Source organism: Hippichthys cyanospilos, chromosome 12 (genome assembly GCF_059441005.1).
Source record: "Hippichthys cyanospilos isolate Australia breed blue-spotted pipefish chromosome 12, RoL_Hcya_1.0, whole genome shotgun sequence".
Taxonomy (NCBI): Eukaryota; Metazoa; Chordata; class Actinopteri; order Syngnathiformes; family Syngnathidae; genus Hippichthys; species Hippichthys cyanospilos.
The window spans coordinates 13,641,909-13,665,378 of record NC_142380.1 but is presented as its reverse complement, the minus strand read 5'-3'; the positions used below and the strand labels follow the sequence as shown (position 1 = coordinate 13,665,378).

Sequence of the window (23,470 nt, the reverse complement as noted above, 5' to 3'; positions counted from 1 at the left end):
TGGCGTGTTCCTTTAAGAGTGGGACGAAAGCGTGAATGCAGATCGAAGATGAACGACACATAAAAAGATGTCCCACTTGATCTTGATTCCAACCATCAACTCCAGGTATATGATAATAACTCCAGATTAATAATCAAATTCTCTGCAGTTTCGAGTAACTATGGTATCTTTGAAGTGGTACTTTTGCTAAAGAAAAACTTGAAACGTCACAACGTGCTCTAAATGCAGGTTCACGAAACTGTCACATGTGATATGTCTTGTCATTTAACGACGATCTTTGAACGGTACAAAGACGCCACAGAACCGCCGCTTCTGGCTTTAACTTGTCTTTTGGGACACACGACTCTCACGCACTGCAGAACAATTCCACATATTGAGCACCGAATATATACAGGCATTGTCCAGCCGCTGAAACCGTCAAATGCGTCATTCGTCGTCAGTTCGGAGCAAGCGTGCTGGGCTGTCAGGCACACCGGAACACGGGGTGACAACAAGTGACGCCAGCAGAGGTTGACAGGTACTTGCATGCGCTGAAAACATTAACGGCCATTAAACGTGTTCACATTAACATATGAAATTAATGAGTCGTGCAATACATTGAAGCTCGTGTGCAAGTCGTTGCAAGAATCTGGGGTAGATACTTTAAAGTGAGAACGGCCAAACTAAAGTGCGTGTTGCGGATGGCAGTATTGTTAAACTCTGCAACCCATTGCCATACATCTGCAATCACTCAGACTTTTAACTTGACTATGTATAAATAACTTTTTTTTTTAACTAAGCTGTAAGTACACTCATTCAAGAGTCGAAAATGAAAGTGTTTATCCCAGTATAAAGGAGCCAATCTTCTTGTGGTGCTTATTTGTTTTGAACAGCTTTGTATAGCTTTCTATTATAAAGTGATCCATCCATCATTTTCTGAAATATCGGTAAATTTGATGGACATTACTTATTGTTTTTATTCGTTATTGTTAATGAATAATCTCTATACTAATATAATAATAGTGGCTAATAATATAGCAGAACTCTTTACCTTTATGAACCTGGTTGTGTGAGTATTTGTAGCCAGTGCTTTTGAAAAGGGAGACCATTGGGTCAATTTTCACTTTGGCGGAGTGGTGAAAATAGGACATATTTACCACACTTCTCCCCATTTTAATTCATCACTGGACAACTGGAAGCGCGCACCCTGCTACATGCTGTAATGTGACTCACTTTCTTCTTCATTGACTTTAATGTCTGATTCTCTCTTGACATGGCAAGATCCCTTTGACTTTCATATTCTATGTTGTTGAAAACAAATGGATGACATCCCTCAGCCTAGTTAACTGTGACAAACACAAATATTGGCTAATTGATTGTTAAGAGTTCTGTCGATTTAGTGTAATTGATTTTTGGCTAAGTTGTGTGAGTATTCAGAGAAAGTGGTCTGCACTACTTCGCTGTACCCAGCAGAGGCACTCGTGTGTGTGTGTGTGTGTGTGTGTGTTTAAATTTCCAACTAGATTTGGACATTGTACTGTTGGTTACTGACTTAAACATTTTATTCTAAAATGGTTGTCAAAATGAATGAAAATGAATTCTGATTTGAACATTCTCAAATATATGCAGACAATTAATATGTAGCAAACAAGAAAAACACCCATGTGTAATTAATAAAAACTCCTGATACCCAGTCTATTAATGACAAATCAACAAGGTATTGCAGTGAACTAATGCTTTTATATTTAGATTCAATGTATTTGTGAACAGCAAATTCTGCGGGAAATATTTGTCCAATCACAAAGGATTTTGGCATTGCTGTTTTTTCAAAATTAAATTAGCCAATTAATAACTTAAGATCGATAAAGGACTTAAATGTGTATTAATACATACAAATTTTGTAAAGATCCCTCTGACCAAAAGTACTTAATTAGTCCATCACAGTCCACCAGCCGATCGCAAAGGAACATACTGTACCATTGGTGGATCGCGTGACATTGTGTGACACCCCCCCCCCCCCCCCCCCCCTCAAAAATAAATAAATTAATTACCGGTAAATAAAAAAAAAAATAAAGACCCAAACGGGGCTAAAAGCTAACTGCAATAGAACATATGTGACAGGTTATAGACAATATACTATTAACCAGCGGCATTTATGCTTTTATTAAGATTTAGAGTACATTTTTTTAAATTATTTATACAGATAGTGCATTTATGACGTGTGTGCTGCGGTGGACAATTGCATGGTGACACTCTATATATATTTTCAATGATTAAAGCACTAAAACTTAGTTACTATAGTTGAAATGTGCTATGTTGATTAATCCATTATGAAGATATCTGAAATGGTTTTGGACTTTTGTTTTAGTCCGACCCAGAGACATGGTCACCGATCCAGAGACATGGTTGCAGATCCCCCACTTAAACCCTTGTGGAGTATTTTGTCCAATCCTTTGACCTTTACGTCAAAGGCATTTCACATCAAAAGCAAGTTATTGAAAGAATGCACTAGTGAGCTGAAATTTCACTCAGATGGTGACATGTCAAAATTCAAAACGGCCCAACCTCTTCTTTATCACACTCCCAGGAGTGTGCCATTCTTTGGCCAAAAAACTCCAAAATGATCAAATACTGCACAGGGGTTAAAAAATAAATGAGAAAATCCCTGTGTAATTGTTTTTGTCTCAGAAGGCACAGTATTTGAGCTCCTCATTTCATGGTCAGGTCTACTACTGATGACATCACGTCAGTAATGGTTGTAATTAACTGTCGGCACAGCTGAATCACATATAGGCCATTAAATAAATAGAAAAAGAAATGGACATTTAGTGCATTTAGCTACTGGCGTAGCTTCTTTTTGGCTTCTTCTTGTTCCAATTCTTATCATTTGGAGGACATTCCATGTGACAGGAAGGGAGACTGACCATCATGGGACATAAATGTAGTTAAAGACAATTACTGGCACAAAGTCACTCATTTTTTTTCAATTTCCTCACTGAGGAGTTGATTTAATTAGAGATGGACTATGTCAGCATTAAATCGGGTGTCACAGGATGGGTTTTGTAACTGCACGTGTCTTGCTTCAAATGTACGAAAGGTTCTGCTAAAGGAGTCACTGATTGAGTTGCATTCAACTTCTATTAAGTCTTTTGTTACATTGTACCATACACAGATGTTATTTTAGGCAGCATCACTGAATACCATATTTAAATTTCTGGAAAAAATATTGTACGGAGTAACACATTTGCCCTACGTGCTTCTGTTGTGGATGTAAGATGCATCTAAAAATTGAAATGCTTTAACTGTGTTACCGCACAGCTAAAGCATTTCAAATTTTGTGAAACAGACATTTTTCAAACCACAGAAGTTGCATTTCCTTCCTGCATCAAACAAACATTTTGCTCTAGTTCACACTGGATAGTGTTTGGTTCGTTGCATTTTCGTAGCGTAACTAAAATAAAGCACCTGTGCCACAAATATATCTGACAGGCCGTTGATATGGCACAGAAATGCTAAGCCGAGGATGCAACATTTTTTTCTGAGAAATGCTGTAGAGGTTATGTGATCATACTTGTCGTATTAGTTTTCATAGTTACTGCATTTATAACTTAAAAAAAGGATAATTCTCATGAGGATATTTGATTCTCATGCACTCTAGTAAACATGCTTCAGCATATGATAACATGCTTGCCTTCCTTGGTGTAGATAACAGTAATAGAGACTACACGACTCCCTGCAGTCGTGGCTTTCAGAAAGAGGATCACATTCACCTCTCCCACGGTGTATCATCTTTAGCTTTGGCTAATAGTCTTTTCTTTTATGTACGAAATGAGCTACCAACGCCAGTTTTTCCTTCCTCTTTAGATTATTCAGTATATCGTTGGCCTGAGCTTTAAATATTGCTAGATTGTCAGATTTTTTTAAACTCCAATCAAGTGCTAAGAAGGGCCAGTCATAGTTATTTCAATAATTGGTGGGAGCAGGAATAAAATAAGCTTTTTTTTTAATATAAAGGAGAAAATTGGTGATTGCAATAATAAAATAGAGCAGGAGAGGTAGGAACATCATTCTTATGTTGATGAGCTCATTCAAATTGACTGAGAGCTGCTTTACAGGGCACATTCTTTGCTTCTATCAGTTTGAATGAATTTGAATTGCAAAAATTCTACAGTTTTATACTAATAAATGATGCAACTAAAAATCACTGAGGAGTGAACGTTAGCGAGCGTCGGCGAATGTAGCGACTCTTTTGAACTCGTCGGGGTTGAGATATGGATCAATCTCGTGCTGCTAGCCATCGGCTAATTCAAGTTTAGACCCTGCGCTATACAGTGTTGACATGCGGCATTTAATAAAATTAGCAAATTTAAGTTGTTTTCTCGTGCCCCAAATTTGTGATTGATGCTGATTCCAAAGCCATTTTGTGTTTTTTATATCTGGTGTCAGTCAAGACTAACTCCTGTTGCACCAGTCGTGCAATAGAAACTCAAGCGTCAAGTTAGCCTTTGTTGCAACCCTCTACTGGATACTGCTTCAAAATAAAAAGCATACCAATGTGTTTGTGCCTATATATTATTTAATATGGTAAGATACATTTTGAAGTTGGCTGGCCTACTTGGAACGTTTGGCGGCATGTTTTACTGCCATGCAGAGCAGTAACAAGCAGCGTGTACTTGCAACAAAATGCTTGTGATATAATAACATTGTTAAAACTGAAGACATTTTGATTTTAGCAAGAAACGTGAAGTTGACAAGCATGATTTGTCTTTGTGGGCCACGTAAAATGTTGTAGCAGGCTGAATCTAGCCCCTGGGCCTTGAGTTTGACACCTGTGCCTTAATTGATACAGTTGTAATTTTTCTAGCAGGATACTAGTGTTTTGGAGGGGTTTGCTGATACCGTAAGTTGCGGTATTGTGTAACAGCACTGTGAACTGCTGTTTTGGGTACTACTTTTCAGACATTTTGTCAATTGTTTCACGAGAACTCAAGTAAACACAGTAAATCCTCTGGTGCATGTGTGATTTGTGTGTTTGTTATGTTTGTGTTCACTTATTTTTCGTCTTTTGGTTGTAAAACTCTGCATTTGTGTGTGTTTATGTGACAGGGTAGGGACTAAAACCATAAACTACCTTCTTCCTGTCCAGCCCACTGACATAGTAGCATAACAGAGCTCTTTTATGTGACATTATAGCAGCTGACTGGTTTTTGACACACTCACTGGGTGTGTTCATGTAAGGTTGATTTTCATTTTCACTTCATGAACACCGGATTGAATTTCTGTATTTGTTCATGAAGTACGGCGTGTGTAGACTTATACACTGTGTCAGCATGCACACAATTCGCCATGTGTTTTCCTGTACACAGAGACAGCATTTATGGAGCAAACATAGTGAAGAAGTAAAGCGTGGTATTTTAACTGCTTGTGGGATTCTTTAGTCATCGAGTGGTTGAATGTGTCCCAGTCTGTATGTGTGAATGGGATGGATTCAGTTCATTCACCAACTCTGTGGCATTTCTGCCCCAGCCCATGGACTTGGCTTGGAATGATTTCTACTCAATTCATATCCAGCAGTGGAAATTACTCTCACGTCTTTTTTTTTGGTCAACTATGTTGTGGTCATGCTGAGCAAATGACTAGTGTTCTCATTAGTTTGACATCTACATGTGCGTATAGTAGGGCTAGGGGATTTTTGGCTAAAAATAGAATCTTTGATATTTTTTTTTTTTACTCACTCACAAAACCTCTGTCCTCGCAGTATTAGAGTAATAGTTATTAATATTTGATTGTTTGATGCCATTATCTGTCATTTTTAAATGTTTTGAATATACTTTGTGATTAATGCACCGGAGCTAAATTTGGTTACAAAAGGTGAATCATATCAAAATTGTGATTTTTGTCAGAAAAACTGCTATTTTATTTTTTTTATGTAAAATATCTTCGAATATCTTTTTTTTTTTTTTAATGTTGTTGAGCACTAAATCACATTTAAGTGTCATTTGTTAACATCGCCACGTTCCCCAGAACGCCTGCTCCTGCTTTGGAAAAATGCTCCTGCTAGAGGAAACAATGATTGTAATATTTGTGGTCTAGCTATATTATTGACCTGTCTCTAAATTTGTATGTTATTTTTATTTTCAGGAAATGCTCACCTGGACTAGTTTTAACCAATGAGAGAAGATGAAATCACCATGTTTTGGTCTTATAGCTTTACAAATGGACTGGGGGCCTTGTCTGAGGTTGTCTGACCTTTTGTCATCAACTTGAGAACAACATCTGTGGTAGACGGCTGCATTTCTTGTGCCTTAACATCACAGGTAAGAATAATTTAATTAATGTATCGCCGCAATCAGAACTGCACATTTGTGTGGTTCACTATGTCCTGTGTGATCGGATGTGTTTATTGTGTATGAAAGGGCCTTTTGATTGTTCCCACTGTGTTTGTGGGTCATGGTCATACCGCACAATCATTGTGGACGGACGTATGAGTCATGGTGGCTTGCACACATCAACACACACACACACACAGGATGCTGGCTAGCCGCACAGTCCGAGGCAGGTGTCTGCTCCACTTAATTCAAACAGGAAGGTTGAGAGGGTCTCTGGGGGGGTGACAACAATCTTGGTGTATTGTGCAGGATTTGTGCAATTGTGCCAATATGCCTTTGTGTAATTGTGTGATACGATTTGCTTTTGTTAAATGACTTATAAATGGCTACCGCACATGTATGTTTTCAAATCCTGCTACTGCCATAATTATCCTTCTTTCAAAATATTTCCAAGCAATGAATTAGTGTGAGGACAAGCAAGTGTGGGCTCTTGTCTGATGCGTCTCTGGTGTCCTAAACTTAACAGTTTGAGGCATGGACACCATTTAACATTCATTCAATCAAATAGCTTTTTTTTTTAATCATAATGTATTAGTCATTTTCTAACATTTATATCCCTAATAATTGTCATATGTATTATCAATATTTTTATTACATGTGGAAATGTTTGCCGACAGGACACATAAATGAAAGAATGGAGAGTTTTTATACACAAAAAACCCAACATAACCACAACTAGGAAACTAAAGTCCTGGAAAGCAGCTTGTTTCAGACTCTGACACCAAACTTGGAAAGTAGAAATTACGAAGGGAGATTAACTAGTTCTGTCATTGTGTCATTCAGAACATAGTTTACGTCCGGAAGTCCCAAATTGAGTTCTTGATGGGCAAAAGGGAGCAATATTGTAAATTTTGATAAATGTCTGTTGCTCCAATTTTTGTCTTGTCCTGTATTTGCCAAAACAGTTCTCGAAATCACCCTACAGTTTAAGAAAATGGCCCTTCGCAAACATAAAATAGAATCCTGTGCAGGCAAATGTCGCCTGTGTCATCAAATGCAGATCGAGACTTGCCTATCAAGGACATTGTGACGGATTCGCTCCCAGGAGCCAAAAAGGCGCAAATACCGGTCTCCATGACGTTTCCAAAAGAAAGTTTCCTTGAGCTATTATAAGCTTGCTTTAATAAAACCAGTTTCACCAAAATATGATTGGATGTCATTTTTCCTGATGAAAAATGTGATTTTACATTTGAAACAAACTCTCAACTCAAGTGTTAAGCTCTTATGACAGAAGTATCACAATAAGTTGTTCCTATGTCTCGTTGCACGTACTGTAGTGGAAGATCAACTGCACACGGAAAGGAGGCGGTGTTACATCCCATGCGCGGGTACACTTTAAATACTCCTCAGATATCAATCGAAATTCTTTTTCTTGTCACTCTAGAGAACGCAACTGCATGGCAACAGCTACATCAAGGACTAAACCAGTCACAATAGTAAATACAGGACATTATATGACAAAAGTGATAAATAACATAATGACCATATATCATCTGATATCACAACAATATTAGTGGTTAACTTCTTTTTACACGTTTATAGCCCTTAAGTGCTTGCACAGTTACCGGTAATTAAAAAAAAAAAAAAATACAATCTGATCTGAGCGTCCCATAAGGAACTATGTTCGGCCTTTTAAAATGTATAATGGAAATAGGTTAAGGCCAACAAACTCAATTGTGAAAAATAACCTTGAACACTAACTTGTGCCTCTTCAGTCATTACTCAACCCCCAAATGGGTGGGCAGAAACAAAAGCTGTATCCTAATGGAGAAAAAAGAAATATGGAAGGATGTGGACATCATGAAACCTCCTAAAATAGCAGTACCATTGAGTGAGCTTTTTGTGGAGAGTGTCTCTGAATGCTTGGAGGGCCTTGGGGGCTCAGACTGACAGAGTAGACAGAGGAGGAAAGGGAGCCTCCCTGAGTCCAAGTGTGTGTGTGCGTGTGTGTACGTGTGTGTTTGTGTGTGGGGGCATGTAAGAGTCAGGACAGTGTTATTTTAACCCTGAACATAGATCCGGCTGTCACACCATACCACCCACTTCTGCGCTCATCATCTCTTTCTGTACTAAATGTATGCTCCATTTTATTTATTTACTTTTTTTTTTAAACCAAATTACAAGTTTCCATTGTTGCTCTGTTTTGTTCACACCCCTGTATGCTCATTGAAAAGTGCACTTACAAGGCCACAGCACAATGTGTTGTTGTCTTTCTTATCAATGCTCAGTCACTCACTTCTGGGTAACTGGGCACGGAAGTGCAGATTCCATATTGACCACACGCTTGTACACGTACACAGAGTGATGATGCAATTCTGTAGTGGCTGTGAATGGAATCATATCACTGCACACATGCCCATACTCACACCCATTGTGCTTAGCACAAAAAGAGGAAGTGAATGAACCAGGAAGCAACTTTTTAATTTTACAGAGATGATTGGTATTGTTAATTATAATATTTGTAGTAGTAGTAGTAGTGTTATTTTTTCTTATCCGAGATTACTGCCACATCTTTTCACAACAAACATTATGTATTTAATAATTATCAGAGTAGCCAAGTTCAGTGCCCTTTTTTTTATTACATTCTTTACCATTATCTCAGCCACTTTTTTTCTTTTTTGAGTGTAAATGGCTGTTTCATTACTACACGTGTGTCACTTGATGTTACTTGATTCTGCCCTCTTGTGGCCAAAAAGAACAAACTCAGTGCTATACCGTACAGTACAGTAATGTGGAACCCTGGGGTACGACATCCCTGCCTTACATTTTTTTTTTCAGCTTACGACATTTTTTCATCCCCCCTTTACTGTATTTTTCCCGCTTTATGACAAAAACCACTGCCAAGACCCTAGGTGTTGGCTGTATTTGTGTTTTGTGCGCACGTGTGTGTGTATATATATGTGTATATATATATATATATATATATATATATATATATATATAATGTATATATATAATGTATATATATATGTATATATATATAATGTGTATATATATATGTGTATATATATAATGTATATATATATGTATATATATATATATATATATATATATATATATATATATATATATATATATATATATATATATATATATAGGGCACACATTATGTTAATACAATGAAACACATTTTGCACTTGTGATTTGAAGGCTGAAAGCAATAATAGTGATAACACGCAGAGACTTTTAAGTCCCATGCATGACATGGCTGACCAGGCACCCAGATGGCAGCGAAACGCAGAGAGCTTCATCTGTTGATGACTTGCAAAGCTCATCACCTGCGACCTTGTCATAAACACACATAGTTGGAGCTTTGGGGCCTCCTGTCATACTTGTGTCTTTCTAATCCTGCCCTCCGCTGTCCTGCACTGCTCGGTGCTCTTTAGCTCTCCTCTTAAAACCCACCTGTTTAGCCTGAAGGGACACGGGAAAGCCAACACCTCCCGCACTCATACGTGCCTTCAAGTTTTCCTAGAAAGACAGTGTGAGAGCTGAGAATAATGCAGCATGCATCATACACGCAAATTGAGCCGACATGGAAATCTTTCTTGGGAAAGGGGTGATAAAAGCTGAAATGTTAAGGATAGTATTTCTCTCAGCAACTCATATTGTATTCTGCATTGTACAAGGATGCATTGGAATGCTGAACCAACCTAAACCTGATTTAAATTGAGCGTCCTGGGTGGAGGACAAGCTATCGTTCAACAATTCATTTTCCATTAGCTTGACACCTGTGGATGCATGGCTTTAGAAGTTGTGGATCGTCATTTTCAAACTGTAACAGCTGCCATGCAACTGTCAGAACATGATGCCTCATGAACAAGCAAACCCCAGCATAGCTAGTAGTTTCCAAATAGGAGCACCAATCTTCAAATTATTAGTCGTGATGCATGTTATGAAAAATCTCAATTGCTACCAATAACTGATGGGACTTTGCCTTGGAGCTTTAGCTAATCTCAAGCAATAAATAAAAATAATCACAGTCGTAAAAATAATCGCTGATTAATTGACTATTGAAACACTTGTTCATGACTGCTCAAATTCATCCAAAGGCATATTCACTACCGATAGACTAATTATTGTCCGAGCGGATTATCCACAACAATATTTCACATTTTGATGAATATCTACGTTGATTTTTTTTTTTTTTGTAAGAATTAAATCGACCATTGTAAACCAGTTTAAAAGTGTTAACTTCAAACATGGTACATTTGAGCATATCAAATTGGAACATGGAATTTGATACTTGATTTACCATATACAGTGGACCACTGGTCTACGACGTGATTTGTACCGTTTTTTTCATCCCCTTTTTACACTATTTTTCCTGCTTCACGCCAAAAGCAACTATCATGACTGGAGGAGTTGCCTGTATTTGTGTTGTTTTGTCTCCATCTTCAGGCGTTTCTAGGTAATTGCGCTTACTTTCTGGTCCCTTTAAACTACCTGCGCTGCAATGCGTCACTCAGATGCTGGTCCGCTATTGGTCTGTGTCACGATTCCCTAAGATACTGGTCTGCTATTGGTCGGCGTCACGTCAAAATGGTGGCATGCTACTTACTGGATCGCATCCAAGTGCATAAAATAACGTATTTATTGTGCATTTTACCGCATAATTCAAACTTGAATGGGTTAGCCATGGGTCACAAGAGTGCTAGTGATGTTGAAGAGAGAAGTAAGAAGATCATTTATATGGAAACGAATACGAAGAAGGCTAAGATAGCCTGGCTAGGCTAAGCTACCCTCACTAGGGAATATGGCCATAGCAAGCACTCAAAGGTAAATAAATCCTTTATATATTTTTTAATTTATGTTTAATTGTATGCATGCATCTTATAAATAAGTAGCACTTACTATAGTATTTTGTGACCAATTTTTAATATGTTTATACAATTTTGATATTTTTACCTGGGGTTTTACAGTCATTAGCTAATTAAGAAAGGTTTGGATTGCCCGCCATATGGCGAATTTGTGTTACAATCTCATCCGCGGAACGGATTGATCTTGTAAACCAGGGGCCAACTGTACTTGTTTATGTCATCAGTTAACTTTTTAGGACATGCTCATGGATCTTTGGAACCAAGATTTATTTATTTTTTTAAATGTAAATCACTGCGTAATTTGGAACACATGCCGACTTAGTACTTTGAGAGAAAACACTGTTGTCATTGTCAATGTACATATATTTTGTCCCAAAAAAATCCCCCAAAAATTCAACACATTGGTATCATAGCTTCTGCCACTTTTTGTTAATGATTAAAATTCAACTGTGATATTTTCACCCTTAAAACACCTCACTCATAGTAGACATCGGGGATTTCATCCCACTCCTGTTCAACAGTTTATTGCTCTCCCCAAAGGCTGTGGTCCCCCTCAACCCCCACCCCCCAGCAATCGTAAAGAGGCAGCAGGGCTGTGGAGTCATGGTCCGTCATCTCCCTGCGGTCCCTCAAGGTAGTGTTTAGTCTGGGAGTCCTATACCTTTACACCCACAGCTTGTCTGATTTACCTTTCCGGACACTCCATCATGTGGAAAGAGAAGGCGTTTACATGTTTTAACAGGCTCAGCTGTACTTTCCACCGACTCAAGTTGCCTGACAAATAAAGCTGCCGGGGTCATTGGTTAAGGCCCCGGCATTTTTTTTGTTCAACAGTTTTTCCATCTTTTGCAATGACAGTCCTTCAAGTTTGGATTGAGAGTTGAACTTAAAGAGACAATCTGTAATATTTACACATTTATTCATTCTAAAAACCCAACATGAATTTCAATATGGTGTAAATAAATGTGTTCTATCAATATATATCAGTATATATGTATGTATGTATGCATGCGATGCTCATTTTACTTCTGAAAACTGTTGGTTCCCCAGGACTCGCAATACTAAAAATCTATGGGTCCCAACAGAAATGTTCGAGTCCAAAAAATTGTGCAATAAAAAGGACAAATTCAGTCTACAAGACTTCAGTAAAAACCAACAACAGATACTAACAAATGAACGTACATAGAGCGTTCGTCATCATCTTCTTCATATCGCAACCACTGATATAACAGTCCATTTTTGTAATGACAAACAAGTTCACGGCGCAATTTTTCTGTGAAATCAATTTGAATGGTTTAACAATTTGGCCCACAACTTGATGACAGGGAAAAATGTTTTTCATCCTGAAGGTAGATCAATGGAGAACCACTGCACCATCCAAAGCAGGGGTGCTAAATTCGTTAACTTTAGCTAACTTTAGCATGAAATTAAGACAGACTTATGTTGCCTTGCTAGCTAGGACTTCATTTACCGCTTTCATTCTTTGCTGCTTTATCCTTGCTGCAGGATAAAAAATACAAACATACGAATACAAATAACTTTCTGATATCCGTCTCAGAGTTACACTTTAAGTCAATTAAATATAATATTTTTCACTGCTAGAAGTTGGTAAGTTTAGACCATCTTCTAGCAGTAATTTCGTCCTCTACGATCCCTTGCACGCTCACACTCATTTCAGATGAAAAAAAGTGTTGGGGAAAGTGGGTCAAAAATGCTCTGAGTGTTAAAGGTTGCCGGCCCTGGTTTAGTGGATGCCTAGGTCAAATGTTAAATGTTTACTAAATTATGCTGCTGTCCATTTGACAATATTTCTTGCTGTGGTTAGTTGCCATTTTTTTTTTCAATAACCTGCATTCACCAGCAAAATATAGATTCATTATATAACAAAATAAATTAGAAAATAGTCCTATATGTTGTCGATATAAGATGAGATTTTATTATACAAAAGTATGCAATGATAGAGTTGGAGGATCAGAGTTGTTGATTTAGTAGCTGATGCCAGCTGAGCAAGGTTGTAAGCCTTTGACACCAAATTTGATTGGTTGCTCCAGATTTGCAAGGTTAACCAATAAGAATCACCCATGTAGGTTTTCCGTGGCATTCAGTGAACGCCCAGAAAACAAAGATGTTTTGGACCTTCTGGGCCTCAGTGTATTGGCGTTGCTTTTGTGTAAAATGCAGTAAAAATATGTTCTATGCAAAGGGTATGACAAAACCTATGAGTTTCTGTACATTCACTTGGTTCTGTTAATATTCTTTTTTTGCAAATCCTAGTTTCATTTTATATATTTTAATTTTATATACATCCAATAACATTACCCACATGGAGAGGCAGAGACACTAGAGGAAATGAAAACAAAAATCTAATGCTGCTCAGCAAGCTGCAAATAACCAGGCAAGGCCAGGCAATGAATAGCAGTCAATTTTCGCAGAGTTTTACAGGGGAAGTCAACCTGAAAATTTTCTGCGGGCCTGAGGACATCAACAAAACTGGGAAAGAAACAAGGCATGATTTACAAGGCATGATCGTTGCATTTTCTCATATTGTGATATTTGATATGCTGTAAATGTGGTCACAAGAATTATGGCGTTCCCACTCTTGGAGGATGTTCATACAAAAATCACGGCCATGACACAAAACCAAATGGTAACTTTCTGGCTTTAAGAAACACTAAAGGAAATCAAGAAAAAAAGATGTGGTAACCCCCCAACCCCCTCGGCAAATTGACTTCACTAACAAACTGTAATTTCACAAGCAAAGTTCTGCTCAGGCCCAGCTAATATCCCACTGAGGGGCGAATACTACAGGGTGTTTAAAGTTTTGGCTCTTTTGATCTCCTCCAAAGTTTGTTAGAGGTCACCGCCAGACGTTGCTCTTGTCGGAAGGAAGTTTGGAACGTGTAGTGATCTCTGACGACCTTGAACAAACCCTGGAGGAAATCAAAACAGCAACTACCTTCACTCCTCAATGAGTTAGGGGCTTAAATGATTGGCCTTTGTAACGGGCCATTTAGAGTATGACATGATGTTGTCCATCTTCCTTGGTATGCCTTTTTAGACTCACTCATAGTTCAAGAAAAGAAGTGGATACTATACTTGACCCTCTGTGATGCTTTACAATGGCTACTAGTGTACTTGTGAGAAATTCAGACAGGTGTTTGCTGGTTTTTGCATCATCACAACATCTGTTTCCAGACACACTGGTTTGGTTTTAATTGTCCTTTGGCCACAAATGATTTTTTTTTTTTTTTTTTTTTTTTCGGACGGGAATTTAAGGTTATTTAGATTTGGTGTGTTCCTGGTCAGAATGTCAAGCTTTTTTAATGCAAAGCAGTTTGTCATTCTGTCATTTCAAATACAACATGGAAAAACCCAAGAGACACATGTCCAAACACATGCACTTGCACACATTTTTTTATTCTATTTTCTTCTACATCCAGATGTCCATTCAGTGTTGACCCAGATGGTCTGGATACCTTCCCGCTAGTGGGAGAGGTGCTTTTCACACGCGCATGCACACACAAAGCATCATGGTAGGTTTTTTTTTTTTTTTTTTTTTTAATCCCTCTCAGATGGAAGATTAACTCTTCATAAGGGCTCCCCCTCCTGTTATTCTTGTCCCTCCTACTTCTCCCTCACGCTCGATTTTCCTTGTCGCCATTGGCTGCCTCTATCAGGACCACCATAAACTGCATCCATGCTGAATTTGGGACACAGTACAGTGAGGAAGAAGAGGGGTGGTAATAGAGATGATCGCTCACCAAATTTGGTGCTGGGATCAAGTGGGGGGTGTGGAAAGCAGGTTGAAGGGGTTCACATTTAGTGTAGGAAAGGAGGGGCTGACAATAACAACAACAACATGGGATTACTATAGGCATCAACTGCGCAATCAGGACGACTGTTGAAGTCAAAGCAACATTAAATATCCCCAAGACAGTATTGACATCTTTTTGGAGGATCGGACATCTGTTCCCAAATGGAAAGAACGATGAAAAAAGGTAAAAACAAAATGCATGCTCCTGCATGACCATTTGTCTCAATGATTTTTAGTGAGCGGAGATTAACCGGCATTACTAAGGACTGGACCACAGAGCTAGAACCCGAGTGCGGAGCATCGCTGGGTATGAATAAAGGGCATGCACCAGCACTAGAACGGTGCAAAGAGGATTGGAGAGGCAGAGACAGAGAAGAGGAAGCAATTTTGGAAGTGGCCTGAAGGAATGATGGAACAAGAACCCCACAGGACCCCTAACCTTCAGTGCTTCAGCTCTCCGTCCCAGCTTCAGCACCTCCACTGAGGACCTAAGTGAGTGATTTCAATGTCTTGACTGACTGACCACCAGATGAATGTGTCAGCTTTGAACCACCAAGGAAGTTTATATCACCAACGAGCAACACCACTGAGATCTTACTTTTTGTTTTTCTTCAAATATTCAAATTTGTGGCTCAATTGTTTATTTGTAGAGGATAACATTTTTTTCCAGAGCTGACCAGAATGTGCCATCAAATCAGTTATTGCAAAGACCAGCACCTGGGCAGTGAGCGCAACCGTTATCATTCATCCGTGAACCCTTTGTCTAAGCTGACTCAACCAAAATGAGGACTACAATGAAGGTGGGAGTATTGCAGCATGGCATATAAATGAACTCAAAGCTATGCAAAAACCGAGTGTTGGGCAGTGGATTACAAATCAAAACCTCAAACCATCGTTCTAAGGAAAACGTAAACCTTGAAGCAAGCCGACTGAGCCTTTGACTGATTACTTCATTTGAGCTGGACTCGGAAGAAAAACATTAATCAGATGTGGAAGTGCTGCCATGGGGGAAACAGCAGAATACCAGAGGCTGCGGGAGACTTCAGAATCTGACTATAACTCCGTATCCAGTGACGATGAAGAGGTAGATTTGTATTTATGTATTTATATTCATCCTAAGTTATTTCATTGACAAACAGGTCTGCATTTGCTTGACTTTGTGAGGTGTGTATTGTACGTTATGAAAGCTTTCTTCAGTCTACCCCATATCCACTTCATCATCATCAAAGATGAGAGAGCAGAGGGCAAATCTGAAGGTTAGAGTCAGTTAAAGGAGATTCAGATAGAACGTGAAAGCCAGACTTTGGCTCTGAGTTTAAGAACTGTGAGAGCTAGTAGCGTAATGCATCCTCAGAGGCAGTATGTTATTTCCCATTTTGCTAGATTGCAAGATCTTATGATTCTGCATAATCATATTTGCCCATAAACTAATTCATGCCAGTTTATATGTTAATCCATACACTTGTATTGACGGTGAAAGACACAGAAATTGTACTAGGCTGACAGAGAATTAGTTACTCAATTCAATGACTGACAGCGTCAGTCAAAAATCCATTTTAATGGATGGTTTGGCAGTGAATGAGGTAACTTTGAAAGGACAAATTGGATTTAATCAAGTGTTTGAACATTTAATCAAATACTCGTGCAGTCCATCTGTGCTTGATTCCAGTAATCAGAAATGCCAGCCCTTCGATACACCCACCAAGATGTGAAAATGGGGAAAAAAAAAAAAAACATGTGAAAGTTGTTGGTCTGATCATTGGTTAATTTAAGTTATTGGAAAAAAAAAGGCGGCGTGAAGGCCCCTTTGATAAAGGTGGCGTTATATGCATGCTTTTTAAGAAGGTATTTGCTTAGCACAGAAGCATCTCACGTTTAGCCTACCACATATGTAAAATGCAAAGCACCCACCTGCGATTGCAGCCACAGCTAATAATAGCAACATGTAGCAAAGCTCTTTGCCTAATGAGAACACTTTGCCTTTGATCAAGTCTACGACAGACAGGATGTTTTATTTTGTCTTTTTGTCTTTTTCAAATTGTTTCATCATTGATGAGAGACACCATTCCTGCTGATGGTGTAAATTAGGCCCGGGCAATATCAATATTTTCAATTCAATTTTTTTTTCTTAAAAACGATTTTAGAAACAATAAAATTTGTGTTTTTCTACCTGAATGTTGTAGTGCGTTTCGCCATGAGCTTCTGTCGCTTCCGCATTCCTCTTATTTCCTTCACGCTCATGCCGAAGGCTAGCGCAACAGGGCTGGGGCTAAAGAAAGTGAACCTTTTCTTTATAAAAGGCTGGAATTTGTATTGTTTGTTTGAAGTTCGTTGCAACAAAACAGAACACATTTATTTCGGCAACTAAAACAGGCAGCCACTGGGGTGTAAAATGTTGAGCTTTGCAAGGGGAACAAGACCGGGTCAAGCAACAAACTCCTGCTTGAAAAAAAATGCTTACTGTGTTGAAGTGGCCGCATTGCACATAGATCAAGATCAAGCGCCCATACGTATATACAGTAGAAAATACTGCGGCGGAATTGTCATATGCAGCGGGCATGCCTCAAGACAGAGGCAGTGGACAGGCTGCACTTTCTTGCCAAAAATGTATTAAAAACAAAGAGGGGCAAAAAACACACTTCAGATTATGCATAGAATAGAACAGAATTGAATGTCCCTATTATCATTGTATAGAGAGTATCCAACAGAATTGGCAGCAGCTCATCCTAATAGTTTTGTTTTTTTCCTAAGTGATACAACTTTTAAAAGAAGTCTTAAGTTTGCAAGCTGCGACTGTTCTGTTTTACACAAGGCAGGCGGTTTGTAGATTAGTTCTAAGAGGGAATTATGTATGTTAAATGCTAGCTAAAATAAAATCAAGAATGGCTTTGAATAGTTTTGTGAAAAGTGGAAATCAAAGTTTTGGGAAAAAAATCTGAGATTTTATTTTTTGGTAAAAACGGTCAATCGTAGTTGAAACCAAGGGTTGCAGCCAGCACTAAGGACTAGTCTAAAATACAGCAGAAAATAAATGGTTACAACTGCATCTATTAGAGACTTTTATTAAAATAAATGACTGAATCCAGTTTTGTTGCTGTATATCGAACTTTTGATTTGTCGCAGTCACTCAATGTAACTTAAAAAAAAAAAAACCTCAGGTTGAGGGTTTTCTCATAAATATCTCGGTTTGATTTATATATTTTTTTTAATCTTTCTTGACAGCAATAGATAAAATATTTAAAAAAAAAAAAAACGTGTCGGGGGGCTTGCACCTGCGCTCTTGTATGTAAAGGTGTAAAGATACAATTTGTGGTTTTCAAGCTTATACAAGCCACGCCTCTCACTGTACAGGACACAACATGTACAGTACTGCATGCAGCGTTGCGATTTCATTAAAGTTAACAAAAGTTATAATTACATTGTTGAGTTCATAGTTCTCATATAGAATATTCAATCGACCCAAGGAATCACCAACAACATAGCTTCTAGTTGCTTAGTTACAAAGCTTCATTTCAACGATCAAAATAAGTGATATGCTAGTCGAGCTCAGTTAAAATACAATTACAAGAAAATAATGCAAGGTTTTCACCCCTAGTGACGTTAGATGTAGTGCCACCTAGTGCCATTGCTTTGCAGCAGCAGGTTGACATACTGACCATTACAGTCCAGTAATCCTATTGGTCCAATCTCCTTAGTGATGAGGCAGCTGGCACCATTGTGATGCATTCTTTGCACTGATTTCTAAGCTGTAACCCGTGAATGTATTTCAGTCATGATCCACACATATATACTTATTAGTACCACTCAGCATTGCTTCGTCATTGCCAAATGTGTGGGCTGTTCTGTTGTCAGGGCAACTTTTATCAAATACACATTCTGTGCACATCACTACAGCTTAGAGGTTCTTTTTTGTATTATATTCGCTGATCTAAAAATCTGGTGATACAACGGCCAACCATAGGTTTCTTTTTACAGGTCGTTTAATAGGATGCCATTTCTGTTTGCAAACTGTATTGTAATGGCAAAAGTATTCTCAAGATACTCTAGATTAAAAATGGTTTGTTTTTGTATATATGCAAACTCTGACCATGACACCCAAGAGTCCACTTCTTTGATAATACTGTAATGGGACACGCACACAAACACCTACCCGCACACACGTCATCTTAATGAGGCAATTTAACGAAATTACCCACAGGAGGAAATTGCCTATTTCGTTGTTGTCCTGTCACATCCTGTTTAATTGGAAGTTCTACTTACCTAAATGAGCAGCCGATTGAGAGCCAGATGTCTATTTATTAAATTTAACACACAAACGTACATTAAGCCAGTAAAGGTAACTTGGCTTTTGCGTCAGAAATATACCTGTATATAGTGTGGTAAGAAAGTTAAAATCGGACTCCTAATGATGACAGTTTTGAACCTATTTTTTGTTCCTTCCATGGTATCACCTCCCATTCTTTCTCTAGATTCACAGAGATGAATGGGAATGAGAGGATTAAAAGAAGTGTGAAGCTGAAAAACTGATGGAAAACCCAGGAAAATGCTGTAGTAATCAGCAGAGAGAATAGGCCGTGAAATTTGAAATCCATACCGCAGTAGTGTCTTTCGAGAAATGGATTGAAAGAAGCTTTGCTGCTATGAAGGAATGGTTTGTTCTTTGTCAGCCAAGTTGGAGAGAGATAACATTTTCGAAGGATTAGTGGCAGGAAATAAAAGGCAGCGCCAAATAAAGAAGCGAATGCCATGGGTCAGTCCCGGAGTTTGGGAGTAGGTTGAGAAAGTGGACAGAGGTACGTAGAGTAGCCAAACATTATACTGTAGAAAAGTGAGAGTAGTTTGTATAGTAGTATGATATGAGTCAAACATGTGTCAAACATTAAAAAAAATTGTCCTCCAAAGGCATAAATTGCCCATCAATATCATTTTAATTAAAACAATAACAAATCTTTATTAAATGTGTATCATCAGGTCAACGCGGGTACTTCCGATATCGCCAATAATTGGAAAATTTTTGTGCGCTTAGCTTACTGCACTATTCAAAATGAATGCACTATTACTAGCATAAGACTAACTCCTAGCATAAGAGCGTAATGGTGAGGGATGCGTTTATGTTCCATATATGGTGTGTGGCTGAAATGAACATTGCTTTATGCCTTTTTGTACTGTGTCGAGTTGTAATGATGGTGAAATTAGCAACGGGTGAGTTTGTATTCTTAAGACCCATGTCGCATTTCTGCAATAACACTTTGCAACATTGCCGCTTTTACAGTTAGCCAAATGGCTGAGGCAGTCAACCTGACTTTTAAAGCTACTTTGTTTTTATCACATGAAAATTGTGAAATTCAACTGGAGTGCCCTGACAGATGCTGATGTGCCATACGGTACAATAATGGTTCAGATTCTAAAATTGTTATAGTTTGGAGGAAACTCCCGAATGCTCAGATTTTGAGCATTTCAACAACACCAACAACAGGCAGGATTTGGTTCTTGGGAAACTGGAATTCCCGAGCCCTGACTTTTATGATGTCCAAAATATTGAACTCTATTCTTTTCTACCGCAACTGTCGGTCCCTACTCGCAAAACAAACAATGCAACGTCATCAAATCACGTTTAATTGCCAATTCAGTATCCTAACAAACAACTGTATTACCCTTTGTTGTCAGGTGTTTATTTATGTTTATCCGTTATAGCGCCGTCTAGCATAAGTTAGCCGATAGCAAGCAGCGCTCAAGTTCCCCTTATAGGCTAATTGGATGGATGGAAATGACTTGGCTCACTTTGATGCTAACAGCCTGACGGTTGCCATTCCTACCAATCACATTTTAACCATGCAGACTCAAATGTGCTTTTTCCATAGGCATATTTGTTTCATATACCAAAATGTATGGCGAGAGATTTGGAGGAAGAAAAACAAAATGAAAAAAAAAAGGTTGACCATCAAAAATGTATAAACGTTTGTCATTCATAAATGTGTTATTTGATCATCTGTGTTTATAATTTTTTTCCACCAAGCAAAAAAAAAAACCCAAAAAAACTTTTTTTTTCTTTTTTTTAATCTGAAAATTGGGCATTTTAACCAAATTTTCTGTAGGATATCCAATTACATACTTAGGTACTTTTCTAATAAGCAAATTCCGAGTGTGTTTATTTATTTATTTTCGCACAATCAAATCATTGGGATGTTGTAAAGTACATTGAGTGGATGTGGGTGCTGTGTGTGCATGTTTATGCGTGCTTTTTTTGGGGGGGGGGGGGGGGGGGGGGCACAGGGGTATGTGTGTAAAGTTGGTTGGGATGGGTGATTGCATCACAGGAAACTAGCTCTCTTTCCTGCAGTTGAATGTGACCCTTTGGCCCTGAATCAAATGCTCCTCCGGGGCTGAATACCATGAAGTCTCTGTCTTCTGCACTGCTCTGCACTACACTGACGGCCTGATAGCAGAGGAGGAGGGTGGGAAGAGGATCTGGATGAAAAGCTCTGAGAGAGGTTTTGCAGAGGTGGCTGAAAGCTTAAACAAGTAGTGTAAGGAGACTCCACATGATGATTCCATAAGAAGGGCAGGATAATAGAAAAAAATGTCATGCATGCAGTTTAATGGAGGTGCAAACTACAAGTGTAAAACTTGTAAAATGATCGTTCTTCAGTCAAAACTTATGATTCAGAGTAATTTAGACTATTTAATTGTGGGACTCCCATCCAAAAGTACCATACAATTAAAGCCAGCAGGCTTGACCACCAAAAAAAAAAAAAAAAAATATATATATATATATATATATATATATATATAAGTATATATATAAGTATATGCTCGGTGTTCTATTTTAAGCTAAGGAGGAAGTAGCAGAATAGGACCTGTGGAGGTATATTGGTGACGTTTATACAGAGCCACATGAGAAGGACCAAATAAGAGGAGACGTTGCATCACAGGAAGGAGGGAGTGCTCTCCCTGGACTTATCTAGTTGCACAAAGATGAAACTAGAGACTGACTGGCTGCATTTCTCCAGTCTGTCTGGCATACTGAAGGGTGATCGACTGAGGGAGAAGAAACGCCTATTTTTAGCCCCATGCTGGATGGATGGATGAAAAAGCAAACAGGAGCGGGACTGCGAGCAGGAGGGCGAAGAGAGGGAGTGAGAGAGTGGGAGGGGAGAGGGAGGAGAGAGAGAAAGTCATTTGTAAAGTTTGGATCACTGTCTCATTACGATGAGTGGAGAACACATGGTAGGACTGGCTGTTTAGCTTCACGGACTCTGTGCTTAGTGAAGTGCTCACTCGCTGCCTGTGCGAGTGAGTCAAAGCTGAAGAACGGACTTTTCGAGGGATTGGCCTGTCATGGAATGCTGTAGATTTACGCACAGTTTTGTGAGACGCAGTTTGCCCACGTCCTTCCTACAAAGCTCCAGAGACTCTACCCATTCTTTCAAACGCTTGGAACTTCAGAATGGAAAGTCAGTGGTTCTTCTAATGGCTTGGAGGATAAGCCGATATCTTTTTTTTGGCTCCTCTACTCATACGGCCTGAGGAATTCAGAATGCGACGCTTTGACAAGCTGAGAAAGTCATTCCCTTTCCTGGCTCACTTTCATGTATATCGAGTAAGTTTATTTGACTTCTGTTGTCAGAAAGAATAATGTGTGTGGGTGCAGCTAGGCCAAGACTGTCCTCTGGGAGGGTTGTTATTGCAGCAGGATGTAAAAGCAGAAAAGGCTTGATATGGGTCATGACTTTGGCTTTGATACTTTACTTTGTGTGTGTGGGGTGTGTGTACACATTTCCACCTCCAGCTCTCTCTCAGATGGTGTGAATGTGAGTTTTCCATGACTACCTGCAAATTTGCCCTGCGACTGCTGGTGCGTAGGCCACCTTTTGCTGAAAGTCAGCAAGGAAAGACGCAAGATCCCCACGATCCTAAACAGACTAAGCGGTATAAATTGTGGATGGATGGTTGAATGAATGGATGGAGGGAGGGCCGGCCGGCCGGCAGGCACTACTTGGAATCAGCAGATTTGCTTTTGTTGTAGTCTCATGTTATTTGTGAAACATGGCACCTAGAATGGGAAGCTGAGCTACAGTACCTCCATATAGACCTCTGCTGTGGGATCTTAAGTATGATTAAAATATGTAAGTTACTTTGAAAAAATATCTCATTTCTTGTTTATCATTCAAGGACAAGGCTTGAGCAATAATTACAAAAAAATAAAATAAATACTGTAAATATTGGGTTGGTTATAACCACTATTTGTCCAGGTCCTGATCAAGCAAAGCAGTCTCAAATTGTAATGCACTCTCCTCTGCCGTACACAATTTGAATGAGGTTTTGATTATGTACTGGGCCTTTTTTTGAACACACATGACCCAAGTGAAGTGTTCCTATAAAAACAAACAAACAAAAAAAAACTTTTGACAGATTTCATCTTTCTGTAATTGTAAGTACTTTAAACCTGTAATAATGTTTTTTAGGGG

General features: G+C 38.7%; 1 protein-coding gene across 3 annotated transcripts in view; it reads left to right on the top strand.

The window, feature by feature from the left end:
• Positions 1 to 293: 293 nt before the first annotated feature.
• The window catches only part of tnk2b (tyrosine kinase, non-receptor, 2b), a 44,639-nt gene continuing 21,462 nt past the window's right edge, over positions 294 to 23,470 (top strand). For 2 of the 3 annotated variants that reach the window (XM_088429853.1, XM_088429851.1), the window contains exon 1: positions 15,404 to 16,086. In XM_088429853.1, the coding sequence (XP_088285979.1) occupies positions 16,006 to 16,086 (81 nt within the window). In that variant the 5' untranslated portion in view covers positions 15,404 to 16,005. Of the gene's footprint in view, positions 518 to 6,120; positions 6,297 to 15,403; positions 16,087 to 23,470 lie in introns of those variants that run through there. The other variant, XM_088429852.1, reaches the window with a different exon arrangement.